The sequence below is a fragment of the Hyposmocoma kahamanoa genome, unplaced genomic scaffold, assembly GCF_003589595.1.
Source record: "Hyposmocoma kahamanoa isolate Upper Pololo Valley unplaced genomic scaffold, ASM358959v1 166, whole genome shotgun sequence".
Taxonomy (NCBI): domain Eukaryota; kingdom Metazoa; phylum Arthropoda; class Insecta; order Lepidoptera; family Cosmopterigidae; genus Hyposmocoma; species Hyposmocoma kahamanoa.
The window spans coordinates 1328255-1348543 of NW_020653601.1; the positions used below are offsets into that span (position 1 = coordinate 1328255).

General features: G+C 37.8%; 1 protein-coding gene across 1 annotated transcript in view; it reads left to right on the forward strand.

The window, feature by feature from the left end:
* Positions 1-19592, forward strand: part of LOC113225535 — an 83739-nt gene extending 64147 nt beyond the window's left edge. The window contains exon 4 of the mRNA XM_026457858.1: positions 18940-19592. Within this exon, the coding sequence (XP_026313643.1) occupies positions 18940-19052 (113 nt within the window). The 3' untranslated portion in view covers positions 19053-19592. The remainder of the gene's footprint in view (positions 1-18939) is intronic.
* Positions 19593-20289: the final 697 nt, after the last annotated feature.

Here is a 20289-nt window from a genome sequence, read left to right on the forward strand (position 1 = left end):
ATTAAATAAAGATACTATTACCTTTAAATTTAGTCGTTCGTCAATTTAAGACGCAGTTACGTTATTCGTCATATTTTCACAACTCACAGGACATTTTCAATTCCATTCAATCAACTGTTTCTAACAAAAACATAGTTATAAAAATTCTTATAACAGATAATATATCCACGAATATATTCTTGAAAAATATAAAATACATTCTGCACATACGAACAAAGACTACGGGATCGAGAGCTTACATTTGGCAGACGACAAAGTTGCACCCACAAAATGTAACACTGGCAATGACTAACATAAATTTTAAATAACCAACTCTAACCTCCGAAGAAAGAAAGGCACTGGCAGCAAATTAAAATTTCGAAGATAAATGACTGTAACAATTTTTTAGGGTTTTCTGAAAAAGAATATATAACGAGTTCTTAGGTTTTCGCGATTGTTAACACATAGGAAATGAAACTATTTTTAACCATGACCTTAGGACCTGTAAAGAGCCCGAAACGTTGGTTTGTTTGAAAAAACAAACATATGCGATTTAAATCCGGAAAAATAGTTTTATTTCCTAAGTATGTATAAATTACGTAACACATATTTTATTCAGAAATTTTTGTTGGGAATTTTTTTATGATACCAAGTGACAGGATGAACAAGTCGTGTGTCTGGTGGCAAGTGATTCAACTCTCCATAACAGTTGCAGTTTTAATTCACAAAGATGTGAAGACAACTGCCAAGAACTAGCCAATGTACATACATTTATATTATGTCTATGGACTATTTTTCATCAAAATTATTCTTCTGAAAGTATTAATTTATCTTAAAGTATTATTCACTAATGATTTTGTTATTAAAACAAGCGACGTAGTGGTAAACGATACGCCGAGCCATGATTGATGCAGCGCCACTCAGAGCTTTAAATCACGAAAATATAGCCGCTCACGCGATACATGCAGTCATAGACGCGTACCAGACCTAGAGGTGCCTCGGTGATGATTTTATACCGATTTATCGGATATCGAAGTTATAACAGGTAAAAGACCTAATATTAATTGCTATTTCGGTTACTATTCTAGCAAACCATAAAGTTTTTAATGCCTGGGTCTGTCATTTAAAAAAAATAAACAACTTCAAAAATACGTCACGACAATCGTATGTGTTATTGTTTGGGCTGGTGATTTCGGTGTTTATTTATTGAAAACATACCGTAAGTAGTGTTTTTTAAGTTTACCCTGAATATAAATGTTTATAAACTATACTTTAAGGAGTAATTTCATGGTAAACGTTAGAACCACTCAAACGGAATATTACGATATTTATCCAAGTACACCAACAATTTCATTAGTGCTTTTTAAGTGCAGGATTTGCGGTGTATTACTGCATTTTATTTGAGATGTTTTTATTGGTAGTACGGAGGTATTTATTTAGCAATGCAGAATAATAATTTTTATTTTTAAAAACTTGTATTTAAACTGAATGCTTTTCTAATTTGCGAAACCAAATATCCGCCATTTTGCGGTAGGAGGAGCGCATCGCGTGAGCGGTTAAGAGTGCACTACAATTGCCACTGCGCCCAATACCCTGAGACAGAGGTTAACAAGTCCCATGTGCCTGTACTTACACCAGCACCCTTACTCTTCAAAACCGAAACGGCAAAGACTAATTCCTTCATAAGGAACTCCATTGCTACTAAATCACTCTCTTTTAACTTAGTACAAATAAAAATAACACTGCTGCGTATAAAAGCAAACTAACTAACCTACATGTGACTTATAACAGAACTAAAGGGCAAATTGTTTATAGAATTAGACCCAACCTTTCTCCTAGTAGTATATCACCGCTGTTTTTATTCCAGTATCAGGCCGCATCATTCTGTGATTAAATAAAGAAGGAGACTAAATTCTACTTTTTTTTAAATAACTACATGATAAAATAACGAAACTAGACTACTATTTTGGGTAAACACCAAATCACATATAAATAAAAATATTTCACAAAGCTAACGACTCACCATTACAATTATCGGGACAAGAGACAGAGCGAGTGAAAAAAAGAAACGCAATGCAGCGGTGCTGAAACATTGCTCATATTTATGCCTAGGCGCTCAATAACTTTGCGATTTGCTGATGATGCGCGTGACGAGTTAATAACTATGATTTTAAGTGGAAACAGTTATAATTTTGAGTTTTTTTAAATTACATTTCGATTACACACAAGTAATGCGTACAGGGAACGACTACTCACAATCCAAAATATGTTGTTCCTGACATACCAGCGACAGGAAATTTTGAAATAAAATAACAGTTTACCTTACACCTTCACCATAATCATACGAAAACACCCTTCATCCATAATCAAAACCACCCTTGTACCCAAATCTCTACCTGTCAAAACCAACACCCGATTTATTATTCCATCGCTTCTGCCAGTCACCATCATTATTTTTTTGTCGATAGTTCCATACGCATTCTATTATTATTCATCTAATTGCGATAAAACTTTCGTGACCTTTGTTATACGAATGCGCGTAAAAGGTTCTGAACCAGTAGCTCCCATTGCTAGGTTAAGGTCATTGCTCACCAGCTGTCCTCATGGATATAGGAAAAAAAATATCTATTTTTTAGGTTAATTTGGTAGTTGACTTTAGAGTCAACGTTTTAGAGGTAAAACTCACAAGCCTTTTGATAGCCGGATGAAGTATGTGTCAACGGGGTATCTGGAATCAGGATCTGATTGATAAGTTCCCTGGGCAGGCTTGCTTACACTATAGTGCTAATAGTGCCATTCCCGTATAACCAAAAGGTTGTGTAGGGAGGGCACTGTAATCAAAACGTAGTAGATGATATGAGACTGTAAATGCGGGTTCATCTTTATCAGCCTATCGCAGTTCAATGCTGGACATAGGCCTCTCCCAATGTGCTACATTTCGCTCGGTCCTCCACTTGTCGCATCCATCTGCTGCTGCCAGCTACATTTCGCAGATCGTCACTCCATCTAATTAGAGGGCGTCCTACACTACGTTTGCAGAGCGTGATCTCCACTCAAAAACTCGTGTCTCCCATCGGTTATCGGTTTTGCGACAATTATGACTTAGTCTGTCAGATAATCTCATTTCGAATCTTATCCGGCCTAGCTCGTTGCATAGGTCGCAGTTAACTGGTTGACTTGCAGCATCGTGAGTGTCCACGTCTCGGTTCCATTTGTAATAACTGGTAGATCGCGCTGATTGAAAACTTTTGTTTCCAAACTTTATGGTATGGATTACGAGAAAATCAAACGTAGTTTTCCAAAGGCTGCCCAGTTAAGATGACTGTGAGTTGGGGATTTCAAATCATTACAATGGCATTGCAATGCGTGCCGGATATAGCTACTTTTCTATATAATAGCAATATTAAAGTAGTCATAAGCGGTCGAAACTCAACAATGCGTATTTAAATAGCTGGTATTAACATCTTTGACTTAGCATATCTATGTATAAAAAATTAGTCAAAACATTCCTAACACGATTGCGTTCTAACAATAAAATGGAACGTGCAACAAAAAGTCGCTAGAATCTCTTCTGTTTAGTATTGTGGAAAATACACAATATGGTATTTTAAATATTATAACAATAATGGATACAGGCCTCCTCTTACAAAGGAGGGCTTGGGCTTTAGTTCCCACACAGGTCCAACGCAAATTGGAAACGTCACAGATATCATTAAATTGCTTTGCAGGTGTTTCCTAATTATTACGAACACACCAATCACAATAATTAAAGATATATTATTAACAATTTAAAAATAATTATATGAGGTTAAGTATCTTTCAAGCATCCCCTTTCACAATAATACAAACATTCTGACAATGTTCCTGACCCTCCATTCGCAAACAAGTCGCATTCACGGTTGGTGGCAAGGAGACTATGAAATTGCATCTTCTACATGGATGATAGTTGGCGCATAGAATCGATAGAGCTCATCACGCAAATCGGGGTAATCTATAATATTACCGCGCAGAATATTGCACGTAACGACAACTTGGTGTTTCATTCGCCTAACCTCCAACGAATTATAACCGAGACATCCAAACAGAAACGTAGTAGATACATGTAGGAGCAGTACTCGTTCGCATCTTTGTGTATAAAGTATCTAAGAAACGCTTTCAGCACTTTCCTTAACATTTAGTAACATTAGAGCCCCTTGTGAAAGAGTTCGTCCAGGGAAGTACTGCCACCTTATCTATTTCTGCTGCCAAACGGTAATGTAAACATTACTGCATTCCGGTTTTGAAGGTTAAGGGTGCTGGTGAAATTACAGGCACATGGGACTTGTCAACATGTGTCTAAAGATGACGAGCGCAGTGGCAGTGCCCCTCAGATCTGTGTGATTTAAAGCTTTTAGTGGCACTGCAACTGTTGTGGACAGGCGTGTTTCGCTTACTATCATAAAAAAAACCTGCGGATGCTCTAGCACAACACTAGTCATCTCAACGCGCATTTCATTATTATGTAAATGTGTGGGTAAGGAGTTGCCCTACTTGTTCTTATTCTATTATGGTTTTGGGTATCCATTTTAGTTTCTCACCTTTTTAATTTTATATCTGGAGATACGATATTCCCCAGTAATGGTATGGTTGACCGGGATCACGAGCTCAAGTTCAAGAACCAAAGATTATTATTTATAATACTTTTAAGGCGAGATATTTGCATAGGCCAAACCGATGTAGTAGGTAGGCGGGAAGAAATTTCTTTTCCATACCAACCACTAAGTTGGTAAATAAATTTTCTAGATAAGCCGATCAGAACTCTTTATATATGGACCCATCGTCTCTGGTATGGTTTCTCAAAAACTACAATTTTGGGTTTTCTATGATAATAAACAAATGGGCGAATAAATCCTGGGCCTAGTTGTAAGTGACATGCTACCCATAACAGTTGCATTGCCACTCCGAACTTTAATCGCAAAGATCTGAGAGGCTCTGCCTCTGCACCTGTCATCATCGTCATCAGCCTATCGCAATCTTCCGCTTGACATAGGCCTCTCCCAATGCGTACCATTTCGCCCGTTCCTCAGCTCGTCGCATCCATCTGCTGCCAGCTGCCTTTCACAAATAGCCACTCCATCTGGCCAGAGGCTTCCTGCTTTATGTTTGCCGAGTCGTGGTCTCCACTCAATGACTCGCTTCCCCCATCGGTTGTCGATTCTCTGACAGCCATGTATTGTCCATAGCTCGCTGAGCGATTTTTAACTGGTGGACTAACCGTATCGTCATCTCATCATCTCATGACCTCTCCACTTGTCATCCTGAGATATAAAGTTGACAAGTTCCATGTAACACCAGCACTCTTACGTCGAGTTCATATAGAGAAGTACTGCCACGTTACCTATTTCTGCCGCCAAGCGGTAATGTGGTTAAGTCCGCTGGTGAAATGAATTGAACGTGTCAACTTTGTCGCAGGGTGATAGTGTTCCTCATGTCTTTGCGATTAAAACTCTGAGTAACACTGCAAATATAATAGATAGGCGAGTCGCTGACCTCCAGACACATTGTTTCGTCATTTGATGTCGTAAAAACCACGGAAGAAAGAAGCAATGATAGTGTCCGAAGACTCGATTTCTATCAGAACCGCTGTCGCCAAAACTCACAAATTCACAATTTGAAACACCATGAAATCATGATAATGATTAGTCGCAGTTTCTAATTTAAAAAAAAATAGAATAACAAATTCTAGACTGTTAATATAATTTTAACTTGACCCCATTGGGATATCGTTAAAAGATGAATAATACATATACAAAACGTTTTGATTTTACATTGAAATTTTAATTAATGTGCTGCCATCTAGCGGTTAATAGCTGAACGACGACGAATACGAGACATTTGCTTCGTATTCCAAAAAGGACGACCATTTTTCAGCGGTACAAAGTTTACTTTAGTTTCTTTTTTAGTTATTATGAAGTACAGAAAATTGAAACTTTGTTAAAATTATATAAAATAAAACTTAACGATTATATAAAACACCACTATAGATAATAATACAAGTGCGACTATTATTTTTGTACTCCATAGTGTGCAAGGCAAAAACGGCAGACTAAGTTTAAGTATGTGGAACTTACTGTTGGCACACGTACCACGCAAACTAAGCACTTTATTGTTCTGTGATAAAAATATATATTTGAAAGATGACAAAATAACGTACACTTTTACATAACAAACTGCGATTTACCAAAAAAATATTTCAAATGGACGCACTTGAACGGGAACTGAACTGACAGTAAAAATCTTTAATTCCCGCGTAACGTTGACAACAGGAATTAGCATTCTGTTTGGATGATCAAATAGCGATTTGGTTTTACTACGTAATTGGAGTTATGGTAAAATTTTATCGAAGTCTTTGACTATTGCGTTAAAACGATTTAACTGAAGTTCACGTTGCGTTTTGGTGTTGTTTAATTATAGCTAGTTTCTAGATTGTGAACTCAGATATGAGATCATTCCGTGAATTAATTTATTGGCCCGTGGCATCTACGGGCTTACCATAACCTTTTAAAACAATATTACTTTAACATTACTTTGACTATTCAAGTAAGTAGTAAGTTTGTTTTAAAGTAACCTTATTATAAAATTAAAATTATGATGTTTCATAGGCAGCTTTGTGACGATTTATTCACTGAATTCATGCTTGGAAAATCATTCGTTCTTCTCGTTACTTTAACAATACTACATTACTCGTGTTAGCGAATCGTGACATTAATTAATTTTATTTTGTTAGAAATCTCACTTTAGAAGCAAAGTAATATTAGTACATAGGGCGCACTATAAGTTTCCGGAACTGGCCATTTACATAAACAATATTTAAAAAGTAATTATAACATTTGAAAATCGAACTCTTTGGCTGTAGAATACAGTTTGTTTCATCTGACTGTTACTTGTTTTTACATTGTGGCGTCATTTTAGAAATTGGTTGTCTACATCACCATGGATTTAACTCATGAAAATTTTCGTACTATGATTTTTTACGACTTTAAGTGTAAATTAACAGCTCAGTGGTACTTCGCCCGGCTTCAAACTGCTTTTGGCGATGAAGCATCATGCAAGACGACAATTTATAGCTGATTTGCAGAATTCAAACGCGGTCGTGTGAATCTCAGGGACGAATTTCGTGGTGGTCGCCCGTCCACCGCTGTGAACAACAAAAACATCGATACTGTGCACCGTATGATCAAAACAGACAGGCATGTGACATACCATGAGATTTGGGCATCTATAGGCATAGGCATGAGTCAAATACAATCAATACTACACCAACATTTGGGTGTGAAAAAGCTGTGCTCTCGGTGGATCCCACACAATTTAACTGAGGCTCAAAAAACGGATCGCGTCAATGGTGCAACGCCATGCTTACCAGATTCAACGAAGAGGCGTCAAATTTGGTGTGAGACATAGTAACAAGAGACGAAACATGGATTTATAGTTACGATTCCAAAACAAAGCAGCAATCGAGCGTATGGGTCTTTCAAGATGAGCCGAAACTAACCAAAGTGGCGCGCGTGTAAAGTACCTCTAAGCGGATGATTGCGTCTTTTTTTAATAAAACTGAACACGAGGTTACTGTTGCTTTGGAGAATCGTTGTACCGTGTTAATCGCCTTAAAGTTTCTTGCTCATTCTTCCTGCCTGACGAATGAGCGGTAGAGTTTAATAAATATAAAGATTTTAAGTGTAATTTGCTTACCTATGAAATAAAGATTAGGTACTTGGATCTGAATTTGGTGGTTAATAAAACGGTAATTACTACCGTGAAATCAGGATCCAAGTCTTGTCAGCCTTTAATAAAACGCCCATATCCGTATCCAGGCTAGTTATTTTCGCTGTGACGTCACATCTGCAGATTCGGTTTTACGATTTCTGCAGATTGATGAGGAGGGCTGGATGGCCGTAAAGAAAAGACGTTAGAACATTTTATCGGGCCGCTCTATTTTGTAATCATTGGAAGTAGGAATCGAGCTCTTAGGTTTTCCCGATTGTTATACATAGGAAAAAAACTATTTTTCCGGATTTAAATCGCGTATATTTGTTGTTTTCAAACAAACCAACGTTTCGGGCCCTTTGCAGGTCCCATGGTCACGGTTGACTGAGGTGGTACAGTCATCAACCAGTTATGTCTAATATTAATGCAAACCACCCTATTTTTTCCACTATAGTTACAAAAGTCATTAAGTGATACCTTATTTTTAATTTTACAAGAACATTCCAATCTACGCTGCATAAGTTACCAATTATTTTATTTTAACAAAATGAATTTTTGTGAAGTTACATTTATTATTACTTAATAATGAAAATTAGAATAAATTAAAACATATTAATCAATACTGCAGTCTTATGTCCGTTCGAGATTTTTCTGGTGGTACGGTGGGACTGGTGGTACGGAGAAACCATCTTCTCTGTTGAAATTAGGATTTTTTTTTAATTTCAATGGCTTCTCGCAGCATCCTGGGCAACGGACTTCTTTTGCAAGGACCTAAGGTTTGCCAAACTTGATTGAATGTGTAGGTTTATTCATGACATGCTCGCTAGGTATATATCGTTATCAAACAATGACATTTTATTATAGATGTGTAAATCTTGCTGTTAGTTGTTATGCGTGATGAAGGAGAAGACGCTGGTTATACAGAGTTATATGTAAAATACTAACAAATTAGCAGCACTTGTACATATCCATGGCTTTCTAGAACAGCGGCCTATCTCAAAATCACGTAACACGTCAGGAAATTGGTTTAAAAACAACTGCAGATTGTTTAAAATAATTACATTATTATTTAGATGTCCATATTTCATCGTCAACTTCATCATCGCTTTCCATGAAATGTTCTTTTATTTTTTAATAAAAAATATACAAAGGCGACGAATCGTATACCGTCTCATGTTGTCAAGTACTTATTTTAAACAATAAGAAGCTCGGTGTTTTTTTTTCGTAGTAAAATTAAACTCACTCTGAACGCTTTGTATAATAAAACAAAAAAATAACAATTTTGGTTTGTGCCACTGTTCTTGAAAAGAAGCGATGTAATTACTAACGTCATAAACAACACTTTTGTTCCATGACTTTTTACAAAACGTAATAAATTCACCAAAAATAAACTTCTAAGTTTATCTTGTACTAATCTGACACTTTTTAACCGACTTCAAAAAGGAGGTTCTGAATTCCGCTGTGTTTTTTTTGTATGTATGTTACGCGATAACTCCGGTAATTTGTGGGCCGATTTTGATGATTCTTTTTTTGTTGTAAAAAGGGTACCTCAGTAGTGATTCCATTTAAATATGAAGGAAGTGTTCCACCTATAAAGGTGGCAAACTAGAGGATTAATGACTTATGAGGTCGGTTTTTTTTAGTACTCTGTACTGAGATTATTTAGATCTGTTTCTTGGAGTTACAGTTTTTTTTATATAATACCAAGTAACGGGATGAGCAAGTCGTGTACCTGGTGGTAAGGGACACGCCTATTCATACCAGTTGCAGTGCCATTTAGAGCCATAAATCGCAAAGCTATTATCCGCTCAAGCGATGCGCTCCTCCTACCGCAAAATGGCGGCTATTTGGTATCGCAAATTAGAAAAGCATTCAGTTTAAATACAAGTTTTTATAAATAAAAATTATTATTCTGCATTGCTAAATAAATACCCTCCGTACTACCAACAAAAACATCTCAAATAAAATGCAGTAATACACCGCAAATCCTGCACTTAAAAAGCACTAATTAAATTTTTGATGTACTTGGATAAATATGATAATATTCCGTTTGAGTGGTTCTAACGTTTACCATGAAATTACTCCTTAAAGTATAGTTTATAAACATTTATATTCAGGGTAAACTTAAAAAACGCTACTTATGGTATGTTTTCAATAAATAAACACCGAAATCACCAGATCAAACAATAACACACACGATTATCGTGACGTATTTTTGAAGTTGTTTATTTTTTTAAATGACAGATCCAGGCATTAAAAACTTTATGGTTTGCTAGAGTAGTTACCGAAATAGCAATTAATGTTAGTTCTTTTACCTGTTATAACTTTGATATCCGATAAATCGGTATAAAATCATCACCGGCACCTCTAGATTTGGTATGCGTCTACGGCTGCATGTATCGCGTGAGCGGTTAGAGGCACTGCTCCCGTCAGCCAGAGACATAAGTTGACAAGTCCCATGTGCCTGTAATTTCACCAGCATCCTTACCCTTCAAAACCGGAACACAGTAATGCCAACATTAACGCTTGGCGGCAGAAATAGTTCAGGTGGTAGTACTTCCCTGGACGAACTCTTTCACAAGGAGCTCTAGAGCTCTATTGCAACTAGAAAACTAGTAAGTTACTTAATTTACTGTACTTTAATGTACATGAGGCGTTTGGTTTTCTATTGTAAGTTGCTGAGTTTTAGGTTGTCAAAATGATCCAACACGATCCGATGATAGTTAATAGGAAAGCATATTAGAAAAGGGAGGGACAATGCTTTATAAACGAGCTCGCATCGACAAAAGGGGCTTTTGGTGTTAACGACTTTTGACGTTCCCTCTGCGTATACGCCACGGGATATTAAATCTGTTTTAGTGTAATTTATCTTTTGTACTTTTGAATTATTAATGTGAAAAATGAATAAACAAGTTAATTGCAATCTTCGGATGTTGAACGAATCGATATTAAAAGGTATCCCCGGCAACGAATTTCTGTGATTCTACGACATAATGTACTAATGTCGTAGTAGTAATGATTGAAATTTTAATAATGCTTCTAAATAATCATACCAATTACCTGATTACAAAATATTATATTATATCCTTTGGACGGGCGTATCGAGTATATAACCAGAAATAGAGACGAAATAAGGGCCATCTATCCCTGGCAGCTCATCAGAAAAATGGACCTTATATCAATTTAAAATATTAACTCTCGTTTGCGCTGAAATCACAAATTAGAAAACTTAAATAGCACAGCGCCAACAACTGACCTGTGTGTACGTCTCCGTATATTCCAAAAATATTCTGCATTTATTGTAATGAAGATAATATCTCTAACAATGGGGGCTGTTCCATTCAGTGGTGTGGGAAAAACAGAAAAACATCTAATTACAAAACAAACTGGATCACATTTCATCGGTAATTAAATAATATGTAATTTTGCAAATTTCGACGTTATGGCGAAGCTCAAGTTAAACTGATCGTTTTGAAGTAAAACAATTGATTGTTTCGAATCAGGCTGGCCAATCGGAGCGCAGATGTCACCGTAATGATTTGACAGAATAGTTTTCAAACAAATTAAATGACATTTCGTATCTATTTCTGGTTATATACTCGATGGACAGGCGTATCGCTTATCACCAGGCGCATGACTTGTTAATCGTCACTTACTATTATAAAAAAACTGCGTCCCGTGGCCGAACGGTGACCATGTTGGTCTGCCATGCAGAGGTCCCGGACTCTATTTCCGGACCGGGAGAAACGTATGGCCTACATTTATTTCTCTCGTGAGTTATTTGTGGTTGTCTATGTGTGTATCCATGGCACCCGCGACACAGGGTTTCCCTTGTGCGGAGCTATGTTGAGTGTGTGCGTTACTATTGTTATTAGCTACATCAACCCACTGCCGAGTAGGTATAGGCCTCTTCTGTATTACGCTAAGGTTACACGATAACCTACGTCATCGATCTCCGTTTTTCCGATTCGATTTTGACGGTTGGTACTCGATCCACGAGGGAACAAACAAAGCCATTCATCGCAGATTTTTGCGAGTTTTATCTTCGTACTGTGGTATACGTAAAAGAATACGATGATCGCTACTTTCTATTTAATGATTTACGTACAATGCATAAAATTGCTAATGGACTGGCTGATGGTGGCTTACTGAGAGTTCAGAGTTCTGACTCGGTCTGTACGTAATTAACGATTATTTACTATACACCTTATAAAAAGATACAATTACAATTGACCTGATGTATCCCTTTCCCTGATCCCTCCAAAATATCCCGATAGGAAAAAATAATATACGAAGTGTGGCAGAAAAGTAATGCGAGTGCACGCGATCTGGCAACGCTGCGCTGTTGTCCTTGATAGAGCACGTGTATCAATACCCTCCCAGAGCTCATTGCGAGTTTCAACACCTTCCGTTAACTACATGATTTTTGTAATTGCTGTTAGCGAAGTTGTGTTTTGGTTGTGCGTCACGCAAAATGTAACAGCGGAATTTGGAGCAACGTTGTGCTATTACATTTTGTGTTAAGCTTGGAGAATCGGCAAGTGTGACGATTGAAAAGTAAAACAAGCCTATGGGAAACATTCTTTATCCCGAGCTCAAGTCGCTGGCACAATTTTTGGAGACCTTCAACTTCGAAAACCGATGAAAACCTCGAACTTGTGAACACTTTTGTGAGATCAGACCGTCGCTTGACATTAAGAATGTTGAGTGAACAATTACATTTGAATACATTCACTGTTTATCAAATTTTGACTGTATATTTGCACATCCAAAAGGTCTGTGCAATGGCGCCGAAAAACCACTCAATTGAGCAGAAGGACATTTGAATGAACAAGTGTCTTCATCTTCTTGACAGAATCGCTAATGAGCAAAATTTCTTTAGTCGTGTGAGCACAGGTGAAGAATCATGAATTTTTAAATACGATCCTGAGACTAAGAGGCACAGTAAGGAGTGGCACACTGCAAACTCTCCTCGACCAAAGACAGCTCGAATAAGCAAATTGAAGATGAAATCAATGATGATTTGTTTTTTTTGACTAAAGGGGAATCGTCCACCAAGAATTTATTCCTCCAGGAAAACTGTCAACCAAGTTTTTTGTAAAGACGCCCTTGAAAGGCTCAGAAAAAGGGTCATTCATCAGACATTGCAGACAAATAGATGCTCCTCCATGACAACGCCCCATGTCACACTGCCCTCTCCATAACAGAATTTTTGGCCTCAAAAGGCATTCCTGTGGTTCCACAGCCCCCCTATTCACCTGATCTCAGTCACTGTGACATTTTCCTTTTTCCCTGAACTGAAAAATGTCCTCATTTCGGGACTTTAGAAAACATCCAAAAGAGAGTGACGGACATGCTGAAGACCATACCCGCTGAAGTCTTCCAGGGCCGCTACCAACAATGGGAACAACGTCTCCATCGGTGTGTAGCTGCGGAAGGGAACTACTTTGAAAGGGATAACATTGATGTTTAGAAAAAATAAAAACTTTGGTAAATAAAAAATCAGTCTCATTGCTTTTCTGCCACACCCCGTATTACAAAATAATCCTCTGTAGAAGATGCGTGGGTATTCTGACAGTAGATTGATAGTTGTATTGCATTGTAATGATTGATTGATAGATATCAATATCTGAAGAAAATAAATTACTATTATTATTATAACGAAATATGTACCAAATTTTAATGTCTTTAACCGTGGGTCCCTGCTTTTAAGAGATCACTTCTTGCATTGTTGTAAGGTAAATAACGTATTCTTATTGTTTCTTTTCTATTTTAAACATTAATTTAGGGTCATTTTAAGTATATAGGTCTATAAGTATATGAAGTCAGTTGTAGATAGGTACTTGACCAATACAAGAGCCAATCGAGAGGAAATCCAGTCTTGTCGAGAGTCCATGGTTAGCCGTTTGGATTTGACACTCAAGGCAGTGTCCGATTGGGGCGATGCCAATCTTGTCAAATTTAACGCTACCAAAGCGCAGGCGTGTCTATTCTCCACAAAACGGAGTCCCTTTGAGCTGACTCCGACTTTTTGTGACATATCTACTTTTTAGTGTCTGTCCAATTTGAACTTCGGTAGATACATTGAATCCATGGCCAAAAATGCAGTAAGGAAGCTTTGCTAAGGGATGCCTCCCTTCCAGGGTGAGGCGTTACTTTACACCGGGATAGTTGCTTCAGCTGTACCAAGCACAAGTCCAATTGTGCATGGAGTACTGCTGCCACCTTTGGGATGACTCTGCTACGTACCGACTGGCCACTTTGGATTCAATTGATATCCGTACCAAGAGGTTTATAGGTGGCTCTGAATTAGTGGAGGCGAAGCTGCAGAGCCTTGAACACCGCCGCAAAGTTGCCTGCATATCGGTATTTTACAGGATATATCACGGAGAGTGTGCGATGGAATTACACGATTTGGTTTCGCCTTCCCCTTTCCATCACCGGGGGACTAGATGTAGGCTTGGGTTCCACCCCTATATTGTGGATATCCCAAAGATTCACACGAATCGTCAAAAAAAGAGGAGACCATGATAACGAACACAGCGAAAGCGGATTTAACTTTTGAGGCCAGCCCCCATATCTTTCTACATTAGTTTTCATTTGAGCATGCGTTCCATCTTCGACCTCAATGTCACTTTCCATCGAGTGAGATGGAGTTCAAATGCGCATTTATATTTTATAAAAAAAAAATCTACTTTTGAATACAGAACACAGTTATAATTGGACAATGGTCTACGCCTACTGTATTTTTATGTATTTTTTCCGTATTGTTTGTGTCTGATGTCTGTTATCGTGCCATAAATAAAAATAAAATATAGGAAATGAAACTATTTTTCCGGATTTAAATCGCGTTTATTTTTTTTTTTTCAAACAAACCGACATTTCGGGCCCTTTACAGATTAGGAAAAATAGTTTCATTTCCTATGTGTAACAATCGCGAAAACCTAAAAATAAAATAAATAAATAAATTCGCTTCATTTCCCTTTGTGCCACCTTAATTTTGTGCAATATTTTGCTTAGTGTCCATGTTTCTGCACCGTAGGTGAGGATCGGCAAGACACATTGGTTATAGATTTTGGTCTGCAGACACTGTGGGAGTTTCTACTTCGACGTCTTCTAGCTTACTAAAGGCAGCCCGACCCAAACTGATTCGCATTTCTATCTGCACATCTTTGTATGAAATATATTAAATTTAAATGCGATATTATCATTATAAAATAAATATAATAATAATGAATATTACACATCACAGACGTTGCTCTGATCTCAAAATAAGTAGCTAAAGCATTTGTGTTATGGAAATCTGAAACAACGATGGTACTACAAACACCCAGACCCGAGACAATATAGGTAGAAAGGTTAGTTTCTACATTGACCCAGCCGGGAATCGAATGCGGGAGCTCTGAGATGGCGACACCATGCAAACCGGTGTGCCACTCGACCACCGAGGCCGTCAAAGTACAGTGTACGTCATTATAACGTATACTGCACTTTTGCGTGAACATAAGAACAATGTTGTCAGATTCTGAATCCTTTTTTTAATGCAAGAGGCTTTGCGAGGTAAGAAATTCTGAACGAATCCAGAGGACAACACCGCCGCCCTCTCTGCGACCTCACCAAGAAACTTATATATTACACTGGAGATTGCTTTTCGAACATCGGACTGTAGCAAAAAATGACCTTGAATTCAGATTTTTATGTCTTGCATCTCTTTCCTTCATCTTTTAAAGAAGTTTTGATAATCAAAACTAAAATTCAAACTAAAGAAAGAAATGTATTTGAGTATGTATTGAGATTTTTGTGATAAAACTCCACTAGTTTTTGTTAAGATTATGAATACAAAGATCGAACACAAAGAAACATTTTTTCGTCCACCCGGTGGGACTTGAAGCCACGTTCATGCTGTACTGTAGCACTCCTCTTACCAACTGAGCTACGGATCCGTTACCGAGCCGTCGAAATTTCCCTATGTGTTTTTGTTTTAGATATTTGTACTGACTTTCGGCTTTCGTCGCCGTTAGTGACATCTAGGGAGAGATTTTTGAATACCCTTCTGACCGCAGCCTAATAAAAAATAAAAATACCAAAAACAAACGTTTCAATTAGTTTTTGGAATGATGCTCCAAAAAATATATATAAGCATACACACTGCGTCTTTTTAAATATATTTTAAAACAGATTTAAGAAAAATCACTGTAACTGTACTAAATTATTACTCTTCGTTTATGGGTGCTTCTTTCGCATGCATTGCACTAGACACGACGTTTGAAGAGGATAAAATACATCAGCAAAGGTGATTGACCTTGTCTTGAACATTAAATTCTTAGTGCAAACTCGAGTATAGTATATAAGCTTCTTGGACCCCACCCAATATGAGCTGTCAAAATGACGTGACATTTATAAACAAAGAAAATCATTGAACAATCAATATAAACTCTCCTTAGCCATAATACGACATTTAATATGCTGCCATCGCCACACTAATGATTATTTATCTATACTGCAAAATAATTACATGGGCCCAATATTATTGTAGTACGTTATCTCACGCTATGGTATCCCGCTTAACTTCGGCTGGTAATATGTATTAATTTCTGTATATGTATGTCCGGACCCTTATTAATATGTATGAATAGCCTTATCCCAGATGTTTAGTTTGTTAGAAGCTTAGTAGAGGGTTTTAATGTAAATCCTTGCAGAAAACGATTGTGAAAAAGCAGAGGTTTCTGGGTCTTTCTTTATTAAACAAATATGCTCAAAGCTTTCACAAAAGCGAAATAATCAGGCTAATAAAAGCCTGTGAGCCAATCAGCCTCAAGAAACGTCACAACACTTTATGTAATTAATTATACATTTCGAAACCCTGATGCATCCATGAAACAAGCTCTTTTGATAAACTTTGGTAGCAATACGAATCCTTGAGGCACACCCTTAGTAAGTAAAAAGTTAGGAAGTAAAAGGACACCCTGAGGTACACTCCACTTAATGTACTTATAGGCCGAAGCTATAATCGCAAAAGATATATATAGTGAGTTCGAAATGAACACTCGTATTTTAGATTGGTTCGACTTTTGAAAATTGAAAATTTTCGTATTTGAAGTTTTAATATTGCGTCTTGTCATCATTTTCATCATTACCTGTTATATTTGAGATTTTTGTCGTAACTATCGTAGGTCTGCCATTTTTATATACAAATACAGCTTTGATTGACTGAACGATGTTCATAAAAATTACAGCTTTTAAATTAAAAGTATGATTTTTTAAGACTTGTTCGCTACGCTTTCTCGTGACAGTTACAGTGCCACTCAGAGCTTCGCCCGTCCGCCGCCTTGACACATAAAGTATGACCGCAGAACTTCCCTCGACGAACTCTTTCACAAGGAGCTCTGTTTACCTAGTGCTACTTACACCAGTAGTCAAACATTGTAGATATGGTCGCCCGACATTGTAATAGTGTTGCATGTTTGTAAACACGATTATAAATGTCCATTTCTATCAACGACTATTATGACACTAGCAAGTGGTGAATTGACGTTGGCTTTGTATACTTCGATGGCTTTCTAGAATAGCAGCAGCCCATCTCAAAATCATCTAATTCATCACGATAATGGTTTGAAAACCACTGAAGCGTATCTGGGCCACAGAACCAGCGAATCGTATACCGCCCCATGTCGTCACGTGATTATTTTAAACGGAAAGTTTGGTATTTTATTCAGAATAAAATTAAGCACTTTCTGAATACAGATGTGTAATAAACTCATCATTTTCTCTAGCAAACCATGGCTATGTTGCGTCCGTATTATTTAGTAGAGCAGTAAACCTCCCTTAGACTTATTTCTGCAGCCGGTTTTGAAGGACAAGGGTGCTGGTGACTTGACGTGAATGACCATTCTATTATCTTTTTGACAGATGTCATTCATTTTCTGGGAGTAGTTTTTTTTTTTCAAAAATAGAGATCCTTGCCAAAGAGTTCGTCCAGGGATGTACTGCCTTACCTAAATTTTGCCGCCACGCAGTGAGCATTACGGGCACAGATCTTTGTGATTTAAAGCTCTGAGTGGCACTGCAACTGCTATAGACAGGCGTGTCCCTTAATGTTCGTCGTAATACTTGGTATCATAAAAAATATGCGATATAATATTTTGCGGTAAACCAACTAATGTGAACTCAGTTTTCAAGGTACAAAAAAGATGTGTCATAGCAATTTGTCGATTGATGATATCTGCAAAACATATTTTAAAGATCTTCGACTACTGACTCTTTCACTTTACGTCTACGTGACTGCCGTGGACCTACTTCCGAATTCACACATAATGTTCACGCGAACTATAAAGGCAAAAGACCCCAATACAAAAGATCTGCAACAAACAGAGAAATCCATACTGTCTGCTTTCTCGATCTGCAGCTCAATTGGTGGAGCGGTCGCCCGGGTATGACACAGATGCAGGTTCGAGACCCGTCAGATCGAAGGATTTTATTTTTAATAATTATAACAAACTAATGCACTAATTAAATTAAATCAGCAGTAGAGATCCTAACCTAATTACAACTACAACACTAAGTACCACCTTAGCTATTTCTTTTTGTGAAGGGCAAGTGCCCGTTCCCACTTGTCGGCTGTCGGACCCTGACTTCCATCGGATGTTTCATTGGCAGAGCATTTCATATGAAGTTATTCACACTTGTCCAAAACCAATTTTGCGTCGGCTCCGACAAGAAATGTCGGGTGTTTTGCCAGCCCTTGTTTTTCCCTCAGGATTAGGTGCACCCAATATTTTCTTTCATTAGCTGTGTTTATTCGTTTTCTTCTCAAATTTTTCGTTGATGTCCATCGCACACAGTCGCCTCGTAGAGTGTTAAAAATTGACACCAGATTCGACCGTGGCCGACAATCGATTAGTGTGAACAGAGGCGCCGACACCCGATTAAGATCCGGGCCCGACGGACCACTAGTGGGAACGGGCTGTAAGCTTGCTGGTGAAATTACAGGTACATGGGACTTGTCAACTTATGTCTCAAGGTGACGGGCGCAGTGGCAGTGCACCTCAGATCTTTACGACACTGCAACTGCTATGGACAGGCGTTATGCTTACCACCAGCCACATCACTTATTTGTCGCATCCCTGGTATCATAAAAAAAACCCAAACAATCATGGTAGTAAAACATCATGGTATCCAATTAAAATCAATATTATAATTGTATATTTTTGTCAACAGAATGGTGGGGTGCTCGCACATTTTGCTGTGACTCCGACGAGTGCAACACCGGGTGGACGCAGCGTGGGACCCTTATTTTACCAGTGGTGTTAATCACCGCCCTTTTACGCTGACCTTGCTCTGTTCTGTTTAGTTAAGTTATAAGTTTTATTGCACGTTTTAACTTACACCCAATATTAACTTTAATTAATTAATTAATAAAAATTACGGTATTTTGAGATGCCGTGTAAGCAGAGAACCGATTAGTATACTGTTCAAACTTCTTCGGATTCCTCGCGATAATTTATCATTCGCTTGCTTACAAACAGACGCGATTTGAATTGAATGATTAATCTTAGAGCGGGTACACACGGCGACTTCTAGCAGCGACGCAAACGCGCGTTTGTGAGACACGCGAATGCATTCGGCTACCACGATTTCACGTACATTAATGACGAATCTGAATTCTATTTACTTGGCAAGAACATTTAAATTCCTCGGGATAATATAACAGCGCGATCGACGCGCAGTAGCCGCGCGGCCGCCGCGTAGTCCAAAGAGAAGCCAGACTCGCCCGCCCGCCCGGGGTGCGGCGGGCGAGGTGCATTTGTTCCCTTCCAGTCCTCCTCGCGCGCTATATTGCTATTTCATTATTTATAAAGAAAACATTCTTTTGGACTTACAGCTTAAGCCAAAGCGTCCAACAAGACTTAAAGAATATATAAAATTTGAATATAACATACAAGATACAAAATAATACTTAAAAACTAAGCAAAGAAAGAAAGAAGATAATGCTATAACAGTTTGGCCTCTCGACACGTGCACGGGGTGAAGTTCGTTTCAAATAAAAACGACCTTACGGTTTATATGCAGTTATATCGATGCAATCATTATAAAAGTGCATCGCGTTTGCATCGCGATTGCATTGCTGCTTAAATCGCGTGTGTGTAGTAGGTAGACGATTAAAAACTGCATCGCGACTAAATCGTTGCAAATTCTCTGCTAAAGTCGCCGCTCTTAATGTGGCATAAAAAGCTTTTTAATAGCGCGCGATATTTTGTCGCGATTCGCGCTACTTGTCCCATATAGTCGCCTGTCTTCGCGTATGTTTGATAACCTATTACGCTTTATAATAATCAGTTTGCACTTAGTAAAATTTACTCTTCATTTACTTAGGAAATCTTTAATGAAACCATAGAATAATTTTAAGTCTGCATTAATAAATATCTTAATCCATAAATTATAGAAACGGAACAGCGATTTTGCCCTCTCCAACTTACCTGTAGTTGATAAACGATAGCGATGTAGAGTTTAATTTTGTTGTAATAGTGAAAATAGGAACGAAAAAAAAATTTATTTGTTAAATACATA